Here is a 19344-nt window from a genome sequence, read left to right as displayed (position 1 = left end):
TAGGCAAAGAGAATCGATGAAAAATCTTATCCTAGAGGAGGGCACAAAGGTGATGACCGAGGCCGATGGGTCGATATAAAGCGTAGCAACAGCATTAACAAGAGGAGGTTGTCACGTACATCTCGTCTCCGACTCCAGTGCTAGCCGACCTGGTCTACTCGCCGCACGCAGCCGCCATGGATCCAACTCGAGATTTCATCAAGGGAGTGAAGCGCCTCGTCATAAAGGTGCTTCTCTTTCCTGCTTCTGTATCTCCTTCGATCTCTTCTTCCTCCTTCCTTGCGCGTCGCGGTCTGGAGCTCTTACGTTCCTGGGTTTAGCAAAACCCTAGCTCGGAATGGGTTCTTTAGTGTTGTGTGAATTGGTCCTATTTATCTCAGTATGACAGCAAATGGGGAATCGTTTTTGCCTAAAATAATCTGGTGCATATGGGGATAGAATCTACTGGTGGATCTCGGTCTTCGATTTGATAGATCCCATTTTCGGAGCTTCTGCTCTTGGGTGTAGTCAATCTCTAGTCGGTTGTCTAAATCGGTTCTTGATGTGTTCTCTGATCATTTTTATCTCAATGGAACAGTAAATGGGGTATCGGTTTTGCCTCTGAAGTGGTACGTGGGGATGAGTGGTTCATTTGATAGATCCCCTCTTCATCCTTCTCCGGTCTGGGGGCTCTTCCATTCTTGGGTTTGGTAAAACCGTATTCCGGTCTCGAAATCGGTTCTTATATGTGATTTGATTCTTTCTTCTCAAGAAAATGGCAGACAGAATATCACTTTTGTTTATTAAGTACGGCATATATAGGGATTGAATATATTTAACATTATCTTGGTGTTTGATCCGGTAGGTCCCCTCACTAGGGTCTAGTAAAACTCTTGTCTAATCTTGAAATGGATTCTTTACTTGTGATTTGATTTTTCTCATGATAAAATGATAATTTATAATTGTTTTTTGTTTTGACATGTGATGTACGTGGGGATAGAATCTATTGGGTGCACTTTGGTCTTTAATTTCGTAGATCCCCTTCTTGTCCTTGCGTGCTTTGATCCTTTTCCCAAAAGCTTGAATCATTTGTCTCCAAAATGTGGTGTATATGGTGATAGAATCTAGTAATATTTTGATTTGTCAATTTTGTGGGAATTAACTGGTGTTGCCCTTTTGTTTCTAAAAGCGATCACGTCTAAATCATCTTAAGAAAAGGCTCAAGATTTTTGTTTATACTCTCTCTATGTTACTTGTTCTTGTAGGGGGAAGGTTCCAATATGGTGCCTGCAAAATGGCATATTCTTTATTTTCTTCTTTGGATAACTATGATTTTCAATCATCCAGAAAAGTGTGCTGATATCTGCTACACTTAAAGAAAGCTGATAATTATAAAAAAAATAGCACTATAAAAGAGAGAAAAATTGAATTACTCAACACATACAGATCGTAATATATAAATTTACGCCAACAACAAACCAATGAGCAAGCAACTCCAAACTGAATCCCATTTTTTGACACAATATTACACTGATATAGCCTTTTACAAGACCTGGGAAAGGTGTAGTATCTTGAACAGACTGATATCCCCTTCTTGTACTTCTGTCCTTCTATATGTAATTATGAAGGCTGACCAAGCTATTCAGAGTGTAACATGCATGAAAAGTATGACATATAAGGTATCTTAAACAATCCGACAGTAGCCTTCTTCTATTTCTCTCCATCCATATGTGTTGTATGAAGGCTGACCAAACTATTCAGATGATGACATGCGTAAAAGATGTCATATATGGAAGCTTTAGTCCAACAAAACTCTGAATACAAATGTCAAATATTTCATCAAATGCCACGAGTCTGAGGACATAGCTCCAAATATCTTTAGAGTAGCTGCCTGGAAAAGTTGGATGCGTGCTTACTTTCTTTTTATATATGTTAGGTGGGGACTGCAGTTGTCACAAGGACAGAAGGGAGATTGGCTCTTGGAAGACTGGGGGCCCTTTGTGAGCAGGTGTTGATATACTGAAACTTTTTTGTTTTCATTTACAAGAGTGCTTCATCAATCGTATTACATTATATTTGCATATAAGAATTTAAACATTATGCCTTCTTACCAATTGAAATGAGATATGTGCAGATTAAAGAACTTAATTCTAGTGGTTTTGAAGTAATCATGGTCACTTCAGGTGCAGTTGGTGTTGGCCGGCAAAGGCTTAGATACAGGAAACTGGTCAATAGCAGGTACAAGATTATTCTGGTTTTCATCAAAACCATCTTATTTAGAGAACTGATGCGTCAACATATAAATCCTGGTTATTATTATCCCAATCATATTAACTCCATTTTTGCAGCTTTGCTGATCTCCAGAAACCACAAGTAGAGCTAGATGGGAAAGCCTGTGCTTCTGTTGGTCAAAGTGGCCTAATGGCTTTATATGATACCTTATTTAGTCAGGCATGGTTTCTGGCTTGTTTCTTGCTGCACATACTTCTAGTTGATTCATTAGACAGTAAAACCTGTATTATTTTATCACAGTAATATAATTTGTAATGCAGCTGGATGTGACATCATCTCAGCTTCTTGTCACTGATAGTGATTTTAAAGACCCAGATTTCCGGATGCAACTCTCTCAGACAGTGAATACATTGTTAGCTTTAAGAGTTATCCCTGTTTTCAATGAAAATGATGCAATAAGTACGAGGAAAGCTCCGTATGAGGTATGTCAAATGTGATAATTATTATTAGCTAAACATGTCATTTTGTAATTGGATCTATCTTGTTTGGTGGCTGCCACTACGAGAAGTTGCCATTCTCTATCAGGTTCTGCTGCCTGATGCCATGCCATACTTAAACTTGAAGATAATTGTTGGTACCTTATCATCTTTTGACTTCTATTCTAGTTGTAACAAGCATGGTGTAGTATCTCAGATACTAGACCTATACCAGTTACTAGTTGGATTGGTATGGGTCTAGTTCATATTGGTGTATTGACATGCAGTACGTTGTATGTTGTCATGGTAATGATGAAGAGATGGAGGCAGGGAGGAAGAGGAGAAGAAGAAAAGGAGAGGAGGAGGAGAAGGATAAGAAAGTGAAGACAAAGGAGGAGGAGGAAGAGGAGGAGGATCTGGGTCAGTGACGATTGGCGACGATGAGCATCACAAGGGGTCACAAAGGATAGATGATCCAAATCGAACTTCTCTGAAACCCCAACATTTTGTCCCATGAAGTTTGACTACATAACTGTTTTAAGTATTTATGGAATTTTAGCATACCAACATAATATTAAATCTTTTGCTATTTCCTATTAGGATAAGGAGAAATTAGATTTTAGTTATTTTCAATGAGAACATAAACTTTTTTAGGTTTTGATTTAGATATATTAGCAACAGCTCGAACAGAGCAGCCAATTTCTTCAATTTTTGCTTCTAATAACGACTTCTTAAACTTCTTGAAATTTATAATGTTTACTTAGGAGTATCTGATGCCAGAAGGCCCAGAACCATTTTCTTTTATATAATTTTTTTACAAATTTCTATATCATAATTTATGTAGAAAATGACATGCAATTCATCACAACAAATTGGGTTTTAATGTACAGGGGAAATTAGATTTTTGTTATTTGCAATGACAATTTTTTTAGGTTTGATGTGTATATATTAACAACAGCTGGAACAAATTCCAGCCAAGTTCTTCAACTTTTGCTTCTTCTACCAATGACTTCTTAAGCTTCTTGAATTTAGAATGTTTACTTTAGAGTATGTGATGCCAGACATTTCATTTTATTTAATTTACAAACTTCTATATCATATTTTGTGTGTAAAATGACATGTGATTCATCACAAACAAATTGGGTTTTATGTGTATAAAACATCTCTTCTTGGCTTTTGCTATTGATTATCATATTATTGAAAGTTTGATGTATGCCCATTTATATATTTGCCACTTTGTCTATGATCCTTTTGTAGCTAAAGTTTTTCACTGAACCAAATATAACAGGATTTTTCTACTGTTTAAAAATCTCAAAATTAACTTGTTATATTGTTGTGAGCCTAATTATTATAAATTGATGATCTGTTTAGTTCTTCTTGTTTTGTTCAGACCATGTCATTCATTATTTGGCTCTTATCCTAATAGTTAATAATATTTGCAGGACTCTTTTGGCATCTTTTGGGACAATGACAGTCTAGCAGCTTTGTTGGCTTTGGAATTAAAAGCTGATCTTCTTGTTCTGCTAAGTGATGTTGAAGGTCTATATAGTGGTCCCCCTGGAGAACCACATTCAAAATTAATACATACATATGTGAAAGAGAGGCATCAGAGCGAGATAACTTTTGGAGACAAGTCCAGGGTAGGAAGAGGAGGTATGACTGCTAAAGTGAAGGCTGCAGTCTATGCTGCTTATGCAGGCATCCCTGTTGTGATCACCAGGTATTCATTGTCTTGCTGCCTTCTTTTTCTAATGTCAAGCCCTGAATAATCAATGCTGCAACAATGTGCAGTTTCTTTTTGAACTTTTGTTATTATCTGCAACTGAGTTGTCTGATTACACATCAGTCCTCTAAAGTTTGATACAGGAAGACAATTTATTTGGGTTTCACATGTTTGTTTCTTATCTGTTGCAATTAATTCTAAAGCATCCTTGCATGTCAGCCATCCTTGTATGACTTGAATAGAGTTTAAAAGAGCTGCTCCATGATCCTGTTCACATGGCCAATCTGATTTTCATAAGAACTTTATCAGGATTTGGTGTTGTGGAGTCCAATGGATGTGGATGAAGGCCTAGGTTTCAATAGCTTCTGTGGCATGCCTTGACCTTTCTATGGTTATTTATGATGCTTTTAGCAAGTTCATGAAATCTTATGCACCATATATTTTAGTTTATAGGTGGACTATCTTCATGCTTCTTCCAGTGGAGTTTGCTGACATGCAGATACTTGTCTAAAGTCCTTGCTGAGGAGGATGAGTCCACTGGTACTTCTCAATTGCTCAAACCCTTGATGTCCTAATACTTAAAAGGGTCTTAACTGGTGTGGGCTTTAAATCAAAACTTGAGACTTTAGACTAGGTGAGTCAGTTAAAAACTGCACCTATTTGATCTTGAAAACTCGGGGCAAGATAAAAAAGGTTCTGATCCTGTAACAGAACTTATAAGGCAGAACCCTGGTAGCAAGTGAAGGTGGAAGCATTGCCTGCCATTATGCAGGCAGTTGAACATTGTTGTTTTGTTGATTCATGTGGCTGTTTAAGAGATTCAATCTTTACAAGAAGTTGATTCTTCTTTTTATCCAACTAGCTTCATCCAAAAGTTTGGTGACATACATATATATATTTATATATATTAAATTCTGATACTCTTTTTTTTGTCTTTGAAGTGGTTTCACTACTGATAGCATTACAAAGGTACTTAAAGGTGAGAGAGTTGGTACCCTCTTTCATCAGGATGCAAGTAAGTGGATGCTGCTTGGAGAAGATGGTGCACACAACATGGCAGTTTCAGCAAGGGAATGTTCCAGGCGACTTCAGGTAATGTACATGATAGGGATACCGTAGAAAGAATACATGAATTGCTGGTCCTTTTTTGTACCATTTTAATAAATTTCAACTCATTCCTATTTGGGTTTATCACCAGACTGTCTCATCAGAGGCCCGCAAGAAGATTTTGTTGGACATTGCCGATGCTTTAGAGGCAAATGAGGAATTAATTAGAACTGAAAATGAGGCTGATGTTGCAGCTGCGCAACAGGCTGAATATGAAAAATCATTGATTTCTAGATTGACTCTGAAGCCAGGCAAGGCAAGGAATTACAAGTTTATGTTATTTTCCTTGTTGCAAGATTATATTTATGAATTATAGCCTTACATTGATTTCTAGCTCGAGGTACTATTTGTTTTGTATTCAAATTCTTATTATGTACTATGAAATGTAGTAGCATTATGTTATATTAATGTTTTCCTTGTGGTCACTCATCTTATTTGCATTAGACATATTCACTTTTTGACAGATATCTAGCCTTGCAAATTCCATTCGTATACTTGCAGATATGGAAGATCCAATATATCGTGTCTTGAAAAGAACAGAGGTAAGTACTTGCAGATATCATGTATCCTGCATGTTTATGATGGTAGTTAGAATTTGGTGCAAATGCAATGCCTGCAAGTAAAATTATTCATCGTGGTGGTAAATTGTTTCAGAATTCTGAAAATCTGATGTATACTATTTATTCAGCTTGCAGAAGGAATAATCTTGGAAAAGACATCTTGCCCCTTGGGCGTTCTCCTCATTGTGTTTGAGTCCAGGCCTGATGCCTTAGTTCAGGTATACCATAACACTTAAAGATATAGCCCTTTTCTCTTGTGGCTTATGAGCAAGTTAGGCCACTGGCCACTGGATTTTTGACACCATGATGTTTACCTACTTTATGCTTCACAAATTAGCTTTTGCCAATCAGCAACACACATTTGTGCAGCTTATTTTAGTAACGAAAACATAACACCTTTCTGATAATCAACCATTATGTATATGGTGTTATTTTCTGAGGCTACAATGATATGGCATCTTTTATCTCCATGGTAATATGCCTCATCTCATTCGTTAAAGCTTAATCAATTAAATAATCAATTCTGGACACTTCAGTCTAAGAAATATGAAGAAATAGCATATTATTAGAGATAATTCTTGGGGAAAGTTTGGTTTTCAGCTTTTCAATAATTAAAAAACTATAATTAAGCAAGTGCTATTAAAGTAGCAAAAGGTTATATTGTGGCTTTTATTATGACATTATGCCTTTTCCATACTCTTCGTCTTATGTGATAGCTGTTCTCTGGACAAATATTTGAGGTGATTCTTTATGAGAATCTGTTGACAATGTAGAGTAAGGATTTGGTTATCATATGGCTTGTTTTCAAGTGTTGTTGGGTTGCAAAAAACACTATGGAATCATTGGTGCAGGTGATCTAGAAGTAGAAAATGGCATGTTTGATCTTTGCAAATGTAATGATTATACATCCAACTGATTGAATGCTCATAACAATGTAGATTATAACTAATAGACCTTTATTTGTGTAGAATAATAGCTACTTATTTGAAAATTGTCTCTGAATTGATCCGAGATTTTGGATTTTCATTGTCAAGATTTCTCTCCCCCTCTTAGTCTGTAGCCAAGTTCTTGAGCTTATCTCTGCTAAGGTCATGGATAGACAGAAGTATCAGCTTTAGTTGCTTGTTTGGTAGTTCTTTAACCTCTGGTTACTCAGGTATCTACAGACTAATTGTTTCTTTCCTGTTCATGACTAAACAAACTGAATATTTCAGAAACAGTTATCTTGAGGCATGTATTTATATGAAAATAATGATATTTATTGCATTTTGGTCTTATTTGAATGTGCACATTGAGCTTTTTCTATGACATGTTACATCAAGTTAATTTATACATGTTATATGTTTATTCTGCTTTGTGTTTATATTCTGAACTTTTCTTATGGCATGTCAGTCAAGTTAATATATAGACATTATGAATGATTGATTGGCTTGGGTAAGCTTTTAATGCCACTTTGTTTATATTCTGAGCCTATCTTCTGATCTTGTTTAGCTTGCTTGTTGTATGGTTGTCATGCCTCTCAGTCATTTATTATTTGTTTAATTCTTGTTCTTGTTTTCATATTTATTCAATCAGTGATAATAGCAAGGGACATATTTACTTGCTAAAAAAGTTCCAATTTTCCAAAAAGAATTTCAAGAATACAAAAAAAAACATTTTCTTTGATTAAAGATGGAAACCAATTTTCCTGGAAAACTGGTTTTTCAGTTTTCTGACTCTGTATAGACCTCAGAAAATTAGAAGTTTCTGAACTCTATAAGACTCTTCTGTACTAAATTAATTGGATCATTGTTGCTGCCACATTAGACACCATTCCCATCAAGCCATCATTGGCAGTTTGTCACTATCATCGTTAGCACCATTACCCCAATGCTGTCACCTCCACTATCATTGCTATCATCACATTTACTACTGTGGCCACCATCACTATGGCACACACTGCCATTGTCCCTGCTGCCACAATCATTGTTATGCATGGTATAACTCACCGTTCTATTGCCACCAACATTACTACTATCATCACCACCATCACCATTACTACCATTGCCATTGTTATTGTCATTTACATTAATATAGCAACACTACCCACCACCACCACTCCAACCATTTCAGCATCACTACTAGAAATTAAAAGATGAAAAGAGGGAAAAAGATGAGAGAAAATTTTGAAATCTGACTAGGTAAGTGTGAATCCTTTATTTTTATAGATTGATTGGAAAATAGGGATGAAAAATGGAGATGATACCTGGATACTTGTTTTTGAATGTTGGCATGCCCTTAAGTCTTCTTTTTTCTTTATTATGTCTGGTTACAATCAAGCAACAAAATTGGCATGGATAGGAGCAAAAGAGCTTTATGTTATGATTAAGACAAATATCTTAATGAAAGTAACATAATAGATAACTTCAAAGATAAGAGGGAGATGTATATTTCTTAGTATCCCTTTGTTTTCAGTCACCATCATTTTTCCTTTATTACAGCTTCATTGACCACCCATTCAAACTTTGAAAATTTAATAGTTTGCCTCTTCAATCCCCTGATATTCATACCAAACATTTAAAATATACAATAAGGATCATGGTTGGGATTTTTTTAGCTAAATTATGTGTTTGTATACCTTCACCAAACAATAAATGGTTTGGGGATGATTGAAAACGTGAGGATTAAAAAGGCCAACATTTTCTTTTTTTATGTTCTCTAATTTGGAGGCAGTGACACTTTGATGAAGAAAGAGGTAGTTGAGACTTTAAACATTTCATTCTCTTTATGGAGTATCTTCAGAATGTTTTTTTCTTCTATAGTTGCACTAAGGTTTCTAGGAATAATGTACAGATAAGAAAGCTTGAACGACTACCTTGCAAATTCAGATTTTAAGGAATAGAAAATAATAATAATAATAATAATAATAATAATAATAATAGTACGCGTGCTGACATTTATGTATGGATGTACCTAAGTATGCAAATCTTTATAACTTTTCTTCATAAAAGGTAAGTTGTGAAGCGGTAAACTGTCTACCACCTCAGCCATAAGCCAGCCACTACGAAGATGCCATCTCAGCATGCCTCGTGGATCCACACAGACAATGTTCAGCTATGCGTACCAGAATAGTTTACTCCTGTCCCCATTAACCACATCACAGCGTTCTCGCTTGGATTCTGCACACAAAATATTGGGCTTGTCATTTTACTGAACATCTACATTCTTTTGCTAGGGATTTTGTTTGAAAAGATTTGTTACTAAAAAGTTGGGAACTTTTGTCCTTCAATCGTGATACACTTAACCAATATGTATATAAGTATGGTTGTATTTCCTGTTTATGTGTTTAGTGTCCTCTTATATTTCAGGACATTCAAGCTTTCAAAGTGCTTCATTATATCATGCATTTTACTTGAAATTAGTACTATTTGTGATATAAAAACATGTTTTATGTCCCTTCTTTTTATGATGGTGATTCTTCTTTTGTAGATTGCTTCTTTAGCTATTCGAAGTGGGAATGGCCTTCTTCTGAAAGGGGGCAAAGAAGCCATGAGATCTAATGCAATCTTGCATAAGGTTTGTTTCTTTATGCAAATTCTGCTTCAAGAATGTGCATCCTACAAACAGTTGTTTCATCTATATATATACACACAAATTTGATGTTAAATAGTTCTTTTCCATTAGGTACAAAATCACTTTTCGAAGCTTTCATATTTTGTTAGGTCATTACGGGAGCAATTCCAGATTTTATAGGCCAAAAGCTTATTGGGCTTGTTACATCTAGAGATGAGATTCCAGATTTGCTAAAGGTGAGCTTGCATTAGAGTAATAATCTTCCGATTTTTAACTTTCTTGAGGATACATTACTCATGAGATCCATAATTGTCACTCCTTATGACAACCTTTCCAGCTTGATGATGTAATTGATCTTGTTATCCCAAGAGGTAGTAATAAACTCGTTGATCAAATCAAGGAATCCACCAAGATTCCAGTTCTAGGTCATGCAGGTATTGCAAACAATAGTGCTATATTTACTTGTTGATTATTTTCTTTTAAAATTATGGTCATATTTATGATGCATTATTCTCTACATCTGTCATGGTAGAGACTTATGAGGTCTCAATGTTTACGAAGTCCTATTTATGAGGTCTCAATGTTTACCTTCCAGATGGCATCTGTCATGTATATGTTGACAAATCTGCTGACATGGAAATGGCAAAGCATATCGTGTTAGATGCTAAGATTGACTATCCAGCAGCTTGTAATGCTATGGTATTTCTTCATCTTATTGAAATCAATTCTATTATGATTATGTCATTGGTTTTGTATCTATCATAAGTATTGAAACATTTGAGAGTGGTTGTATCTATCGCCAGTACAGATTCTACTATGTTAGAGATTGGTTTTGTATCTATTACTGGTACAGATTCACATTTGCAACACAATATAGATCAATACTGCTTGGACCAGAGAGAGTAGGAGAGAAGTGGATAGGACACAATTTGGTATCGGTCTGCTTACATGATATGTTCACCACTCGAAGCATGTAAACAACCCGGCAAGTCCGTTGCTGTGAGCTTACCGGGTTATACAGCTCATACTAAACTGAATTGAAAATAGCCGTCTGCATCTTTGTTGGCTGTTGAAGTGATGTTATAAACTTTGCTTGTTACTTAGTTTGTGCTTTCGTCTTTTGCCATTGAATAAAAGGAGTATCATCTTTGCCACATTGGTCCTTTTTTGGGCTCATGTCTTCAATAGTTTTGAACTAAATAAGCATTGGTACCTTTGACCCTTCTGGACTTCATTGGCTGGAGTCTAGTGCATTAGTCTGTTTTTTTGCACTTCTACCCAAGTTGTGTGTTGACGATCGAAAAAAATTCAAGTGCTTGATACTTCATCCAAGATGTTGTTCTATTAATTTTCTTAATCAAATCAAGAGAAACATCAAGAAATCACTATTGACTCTGCTGTTTTTCTACTACTGAAAAATTATCCTCTAGGGATTCCTATGCAATTCCATTTTCCTTCAAATTAAACATACATTATCTAGTCAAATGTATCTGTTATTAATCACTTCGTTGTCTCTAAACTATGTGATGATAATTTATTTAATTTAAAATTGATCTCTGTTTCTTGCAGGAAACACTTCTTATACACAAGGATCTCTTGAAGACTGAGGGGCTTAATGATTTAATAGTGGAGCTCAAAAGTGAAGGTCTGATCATTATCATCAAGTTACAGACTTTTCTTCAGCTAAAGTGTAACCATTGTGCAAATTTGGTTGATTGCAGAATTATATAGTGCAAAGCTTATTAGGAGCACTAATGCATTCAAGTAAAGAAAAAGTTCATGTCTCATTATTATTTTTTGTTAAACTTTGCTATAACAACGTATAAAATTTCTTGTTGCTGCATGCAGTTTGCATTATAAGCATTTTGTTGATGAAAAAGAGTCATGAATATGTGCATTGCAGAAACCCAAACAACTCTGTTGCAATGGTAAATATTCATAAGCTGTGTAGCCTGAGAACAAGCACGTGAAAGTTCAATTGAGTTGTTGAAAGGACAGTTGTTCCTGCAGAACATAAGCAAGAAATCAACATTGTATTCCTCATGTTTTATGCTTTTTCCAGGGTTATTTTCTGATGATTCCATTTCTTTTAGGTTCTACTAGATTCTATCTGAGTCCTTGCTATGTGCTTATGTGATGCAAGAGCTACTTTATTTTATTTTAATCCACATAATATTTTATAGGGATTTTTTGTATAATATCACAACATAATCCTTTAAACTTCCAAAATTATCAAAGAAGAAGAAACATTAAATCAAAATGTAAAAAGTATGTAATTGAAGATCCTATTCAAGAAAGTTTATTTTAGTTGAGATTCATGTAAATAAGGAATATTATTCTTAAACAAATTTTGAAGTAGATGTACTTTGGAAATAAAGGTTGGGTGTGAGATTGGCCTTGACTCCAGAACATAGAATTTTCTAAAATGTTCTGAAGCTTTTCTTTTTCTTCTTGCACTAGAGGATTCTATTAAAAGTGGAGGGTGGTAAGTATTAAATGATTATTTTGTTGAAGTTTAGATGATTAAAAAGAATGTTCTTTCTCAATAGGGTAATTTCGACATTCACATGTGAGATGTAAATCTAAATTCTTCCTTCTATGATTGAATAAGTCTGTTTGGTGTTTATATGTTTCTTTAATTGCTCTTTAGGTCAGCTTTTTATTTTTCTTTTCATACTAGTCCCAGTCGAGTCATATCTTTCTAACACAATCAAATTTAAGTACTTTTTTTATTCCCAAGGCAGATAAATGTTTTAATCTTCTTTGGCTTCTGTTCTATGTCTCTGTCTTGCATCTCTAGTTCTTTGTATTAGAAAATATGACATGGTTAATTGTGGCATACTATTCTTTCTTTCCATGGATTCCATTTTCCAGGTAGAACTATTTTAATGCTAGTACACGTCCCTGTTCCTCTCAGCATGTACCATGTCTGGTTTTCTGGTTTGCTGCTGCTAGGCAAAAACTTCATTTGAGGATGCATAAGATTTTGAGCTTCTTAGGGATGTAAGAATCATGATGGTGATTTTGATTGGAGAGAAGATTAATGTGGTTTAGCACAAGAATGATATATCGAGTGGTCTTAAGCTACTTCTCTAAAGGTGGACATGATTAGGATTATCAAGTCATGGCCAAGTGGTATTACACTATTACAATTGATTGAGCATTGAAAGTCTTATTATGATAGAGAGCAGTTTAGGATAGGAAATACCAAGGTATACAGTTTCGAATAATATACGTACTGGTCCGACAGTATACCGGTACGCGGACCGCCTGCTACCGGGCGGAACGTTTAACATCGCCCCGTATCGGATGACACAGGGTTATATCGGGCAGTAACGGTTGAAAGTTTGACCGTTATCGGCCAGCACAACTTGGTAACGGTCGATTTCGACTGTTACCGCTCGGTAACAGTGCTCCAATGATCAGCCCTTTCTCATAGGTTTTAAAACTCTTCTTTTCCCCTATTTCACTCCATTTCATTCTTATTCTTTCTTAAACTATCTCAAACTCTTTTTTTTTCTCATATTTGTGCTCTCCTAAACTTTACAAAACAACGATTTGTGAATTGAATCGAGGCTAATTTGGGAAGATTAAGAGGAAGAATTTTCTAATCAAGAAGTATGTTTTCTCTTTCTTTAATTAGAGGTATGTATTCTTTTTTTTTTTCCAGGTATTTTCGGATGATTTTACACCTAAATTAGGTGTACCGCTCAGTACATGATACCATACCATATTGAGCCAAGCTTGAAACAGCGATATGGTACGGTATTTCAATCCTTGAAAAATACTATAAATAGACTATAAGACTTGCCATTAAGTCCATCCAATCTTTCCTTAGTGTGGGTGTTTGAAGGTGCTGTGAATCAATATTTACTATCATGTAATGTACAATCAAGGTTGGGCATCCGTAGCCTTGAAATTTTTTTGTCAGTTTTATTGAATGCATGATGTGTGTTCTTATAATCTGGGAGGTAGGCTAAGTTTTATGGTGTACAAAGAATTATTGCAGCAGAAGATTTGGCCAGTCGGCAAAAGGCTGGCAGGTCAACATTGATGATTGTTAACCAGGTTCATTTGTTTGCAGTAGTCTTGTGATTCAACAAGGTTGATTTCCATCTTATAAATGATTTCCAGATATAATATGATTACTTCCCACTGACAGTTAATTTCCTCAGCTGTATAGGTTTACAATAGAAGCTACAGCTTAAGATATTGTGTTGCAGGTAGGGCTAGTCACAATGGTTCACATGGCATGACAAAAGACACTGGTGAAATGAAGTCTTTGTGTTCTTTTGATTACTGACATTGAAAATATAGGCTTGCATTTGTACATTTGATGATTGACTCCTCGATTCTTGGTCTTAAGCATTTTAAGCTATATGGCAAGGCTCATATATATAAAGTTTTTTAAGATCGCAGATTACTTGGATCATTACTTTTTTGGTGGTCCTAATGTCATTCTAAGTTATAAGGATCATTGTTAAAATCTCATTAGTGTGCTTTGGTTAGTGCTAATTTAGTGGAATATTGGTGCAATTAATGTGCAAAAAACCTATAAAATGAATCTTCACAAAATTAAGCATCTCATTTGTCCTGTTGAAGTTCTTTCTATTTTCTATACATTAATGGTTGTTTTAAAATGCCAACAGAATTTTATTTCCATTTTCAATCACAGGAGTTGCCTTATTTGGTGGACCTAGAGCAAGTCTTGAGTTTGACATTCCTGAAGCACCGTTGCTTCATCATGAATACAACTCAATGGCTTGTACAGTTGAAGTTGTTGATGATATACATGCTGCTATTGACCACATACATCATCATGGAAGGTATATTTTAGTTTCTACTGACCTTGAATTTTCCAATTTAAGTTTTATTGGCTGGCACCTATCATCATGGCTGCTATTTTTAGTTTCTCTGTTATCAATGAGAAAGAATGCCATCGTTGAGAAAGAATGGTTAAAATTAACTTTATTAAAAGTGAATGTTTGCTTTCGTTTTTCAGTGCGCATACTGACTGCATTATTGCCAAGGATCTTGAAGCTGCAGAGATCTTCCTCCATCAAGTTGACAGGTATCTGTCTGCTGTTTTAAATGGTGTAATATGTACAAGGCAGGCTGCCTCTTTGTTCTTGTTTGTTGTGTTGTGTGCATCATGCATTTTTTTGTTTCTGTAATTAGTATTATTTATTATAATATTCTTGCAGCTATTTTACAAAGTTGCACTTAGTTAATAGGAACAAAATTTTCTATTACTGCAAACTTTGATCGCTCTCTTGGTTCTTTTGATTTGTCGTCAAGGATCACATTTAAAAGTAAAGCAACTTTAAAATGAGACATTAATTTGTTAGAATAAGCTTCAAGATTTAAGTTTTATGTTAAGGTCAGATTAAGGTGATGAAAGATAACATCTTACATTAGTTTCAAAATGTTACTATAATGGTTTTTTGATTTTACATTAGTTCTCCACTTTCTGCTGATTTTGATTAGTACTTGCATGATAAAATTCAAATAACATGATAAAATTGCAATAAAAATTATTATTCAACATCATGCAAATGTAAGGAAAATCAAATAATAATAATTCAATAACCTAAAATAATTCACTTTAACATCAAGCATGTATTTTTTTTCTTTTATATATAATTCAAAACTTTTAAATCAATAAAGATCATGAATCATGACATTGAAATCTGAAAATAATCTGACTACAGATCTGAAAATATGTATGGAGTGGATATTTGAATTACATAGGAGCACATGATGATGCTGAAATTTGATGTTTCCTTGTCAAATAACGGGAAGTAGGTCTGGGCCTTTCTTGTGAATTACTGAGATGTGACAAAGATAATAATCGTCATTGAATAGTTAAGCAAAGAAAGAAACAATTGTTTGTATAGCCGGTTTATATGGATTTTAACTGTTCTATTGCAGTTCTAAACTTGTTGCCAACTGACCATGTTTCATAGTTCATACTTCATAGTTCATATCATGGTATGCAATTTCGAATGATACCGCCCGGTATGAACGGTATGTACCGGTCCGACGGCATACTGGTACGCGGACTGCTCGCTATCGGATGGACCGTGCTATAGTGCTACAGTAATACACTGTAGCTATGCTACAGTAATACACTGTAGCTACGCTATAGTGCTACAGTAAGAGGAAATTGCTCGGTAAGCCCTGGTGTACCGCTCGATACACCGGTACCATACCGTACTGAGCCAACCTCGAAACACCGGTATGGTACGGTATTGCATACCTTGGTTCATACTACTTCCAAGCTTGATGAAAGACTCATTTGAAGTTTGTAATTTTGTATGATCCATTTTTGGATCACTTTGCTGGACTTGGTGTTTATTGCTGGCACAGGCCTGAGGCTTAGGCAAGTTTTCATAGCATGGATAAAGTAAATTGCCTAAGCCTCAGGGAATCAAGGTATACAGTTTCGAATAATAACGCCCGGTACATACCGGTCCGACAGTAAACTGGTATGCGGACTGCTTGCTACCGAGCGGTATTTTTTTATTTATAAATAAATAATAAATAAATTATATATATATAAAGGCGACGTCGCACATTTTTTAAAAACTTTTATATATAAATATAAATATATATATATATATATATATTTATATATATAGAGGCGACATCGTCGAAATTTTTTTTTTACTTATATATATATATATGTATGTATATATATATATATGTATATATATATATGTATATATATATATATATATATACCGAGCGGTATACAGTACCATACCGTACCGAGAGAATATCGAAACTTCGGTACGGTACAATATATCAATCCTTGTGGGGAATATCTATGCATATTGAGGATCAAATAATCAACCCCTTGATTTGTGTTGAACGAACCTTCTAGTTGAAATAAAGTCGGTTAGTTGCTCTACAAGATAATGTTTCTCTAACTAACTTGTTTATAAGGTTGCATGTTTGCTATTTTAGCTAGATTAAGTCAATAAATTTTTTGTTGGTTCTGTTGAATTATATATCAAAATCTCATGTGTAAGTTTGCTTGTTCAGATAACTATGTACCAAAACAGTAATGTTTTGTTGTGTACTGCAGTTGTTCTGTACTTTCCTATAGTCATCTTTCTTAGATAGCTCAATTATATGTGTACATTGAATATCGGAAGACAAGAGCTTGATGTTTTTTTCCTTATTTAGTGCTGCAGTGTTTTACAATGCAAGCACACGCTTTTGTGATGGAGCCCGTTTTGGACTTGGTGCAGAGGTAATTCTTCTAAAATTATTTTTATTTTGATATATTATTATTGTCAAATTTTTTTGGCATAATTTGTTTATGGCTTGAGAAGGTGGGTATAAGTACAAGTAGGATTCATGCTCGGGGACCTGTTGGTGTCGAAGGATTACTAACCACCCGATGGTAAGTTTCACATTAAATTACTTTGCCTAGTCCTGCTAATGTTTATTTCCCTGTTTATTGGTTTTTTAGTTTCTTGAAACACTTGAAAATTTGGTGTTTATCAAGCTATCATTACACTATTGATCACAAACAGCAAGTTTTTATGCAAAAGTAAACTGAATGTTTTTTGCAGGAACAAACTTTACATGGTTATATACTTAAAAGTAGCCAGGATCCCTTTCATGATAATAATTATTACAGTATGAAAGTAATGGTAACTCCAGAAAAAATATAATGATGATTATATATGCATGTACTTTATCATCATCATCATCATCAACATCTTTGATATGTTCGGTATTCATGAATAGTTTATACAGTTAGAAAGGTGATGCAACAGTTCTAAGGATTCAAAGTTCGAAATGAGCCTGAATAGACCAAATATCAACTTTTGATATTTCCAAAAATGAAGAAAATCAATGCAAAGCAAAGCCAAGACTTGACCGAACGGTATTCACACCTTGCTTTCAATATCACAAAGATTTCCTAAAGCTAGCAAAAACATACCCATTGATCACAAAGCATCATTTATTTCTCATTGATGTGCAAGAATGCAATATTCATATATTGTGCTATTACTTCTATAACTTATCGTTCACTAGAGCACTGCACTTTCATTCATTTGATTGTGAAGCTTTGCCTATCATGACTCCTTGCATGTAATACCTGTATAAATTGTTTCTGTTCATCAAGTATATGAAATCCTTGTGTATTGTGTGATTTTTTTTTGTGTGTTTCATCTAGGATTTTGAAAGGTAATGGACAAATTGTCGATGGTGATAAAGGGGTAGTGTACACCCACCGGAATCTTCCAGTGTAGTAAGTTTCAGAATTTAGCGCTGATCTTCTCTTCTTATCTGTGTAAAGTGTAATATGTTGATTGTTGAGATTTAACTATTTCTACGTAAGATTTTATTGACTTTACACCACATCTGAACTTAGAAGCTGGAGAAGGTGAAGATGAATACCGTAAGACACTAGGAGTGAGCTTAGGGCAAGGGTAAGAGAAGTGTATGAGTTTGATTGCTGTAGGGGTTTGGTCCTGCCGATCTGTCAATTCGAGTGGTCCGGCCAGCTAATATAACTTGTTTGGTTGTGTTGCTTTTTTGAATCCAGATCGAACTATTCATCTAATTCCCACTGGTCAATTCTGTCTCTTTCTGTATTAATAATCTATAACATGATAATGGTGAAATTATCCTGACTCTCATTATCTACCAGTGCACTATCATCAGTTACCTTTTAAGACTCCTTCAGTTCAGTACCATTGAGTCAACCATCAAAGTTTTCTGGAGATAAAACTATAGGAAGTCCATTAGTTGTATTTTTTACCAGGTTGGCATTTTATAGTGGAGCTTATAACTTTGATCAAATTCTGCCTACCTTCCATATAAAAGGTCAAATTAGATGTAGAAGGCTAATTGAGCTTAAAATGAACTGCAGGCTTAATTTTTAGTTCATTTAAACTTGACTCATAGATAAACGATATCCGACCTGGCTTCCTTCTTGTTGAAGCAATGTCAGCTTCAAGCTTGAGATTTGGGACCTTGGACCTGCTCTAGGTATGGAAAATTTTCAACCCTAAATACAGTCGAAACTTTCTAGTATCCTGTAAACTGCATGAATTTTATGCACTAGAAGGGTTTTCATGAATACTTGGTTTTGGTCTTCCGGAAAAGAACTTACTAGTGTTTCTATCTATTGCGTCTTGTAGCTGTTTACAAACTTTTCCCTCTTGAATTTTCGTTACAGGCAAATGAATATATCCAGCCACGAAGTAATGAGGATTTGGTTATTAGTTGATGCAAGAGTCAGTTCTAGCTAGTACTTGCAAAGGATTTGCATTTTCTTCTTCAGTGTAGGACTTGTTGTTTTAGGTTTGTAGGAACAGTTGATCCTCGTAAGCAAGCTCGTTGCTGAATAAGGTCATTTCTCCACTGTAAGTGGTTGATGATGTATCAAATGTTGGTTGCATCGTCTATTCATTATTTTAAATACTGTGCAATCTTTGCTAGAGCGTTCAAATGATATTTTCTTTGCTACAACTTTCAAAAGATATTTTCTGGTTGTGTAAATGTCAAGTGCCATGCATCATTTCATAATTTCTGGTTGTCCCCGTCTTACCCTGTAGTCAGCTGCTGATATGAGGTGCGTCACCTGCATATTGCCATGATTTAGATTGCGAATCATCAAATTTACAGTCTGGTGAAGCTCTAGTTTTCTTTGGGAAAGTGCTTCAGTAGAGAGAATTATCGTCTGGTTCTT

At 35.0% G+C, this 19344-nt stretch overlaps 1 protein-coding gene across 2 annotated transcripts; it reads left to right on the top strand.

The window, feature by feature from the left end:
- The first annotated feature begins 29 nt into the window (after positions 1-29).
- LOC103994027 (delta-1-pyrroline-5-carboxylate synthase) lies at positions 30-19124 on the top strand. 2 transcript variants are annotated; one of them, XM_009414287.3, is made up of 21 exons: positions 30-227; positions 1916-1987; positions 2114-2217; positions 2328-2430; positions 2532-2693; positions 4130-4407; positions 5352-5502; positions 5609-5773; positions 5982-6059; positions 6206-6295; positions 9546-9632; positions 9779-9865; positions 9967-10063; positions 10225-10328; positions 11199-11274; positions 14305-14455; positions 14632-14700; positions 16821-16887; positions 16970-17040; positions 17824-17898; positions 18832-19124. In XM_009414287.3, coding segments are annotated over exons 1-21 (2139 nt in total). In that variant the 5' UTR covers positions 30-176; the 3' UTR covers positions 18833-19124. The 2 variants fall into 2 exon arrangements, with proteins under 2 accessions (XP_009412562.1, XP_064975657.1); XM_065119585.1 differs by having other exon boundaries at positions 186-227; positions 2163-2217.
- The last annotated feature ends 220 nt before the right edge of the window (positions 19125-19344 follow it).

The sequence above is a fragment of the Musa acuminata genome, chromosome BXJ2-8 (assembly GCF_036884655.1).
Source record: "Musa acuminata AAA Group cultivar baxijiao chromosome BXJ2-8, Cavendish_Baxijiao_AAA, whole genome shotgun sequence".
Taxonomy (NCBI): Eukaryota; Viridiplantae; Streptophyta; class Magnoliopsida; order Zingiberales; family Musaceae; genus Musa; species Musa acuminata.
This window is presented reverse-complemented; position numbering and strand designations above follow the sequence as displayed.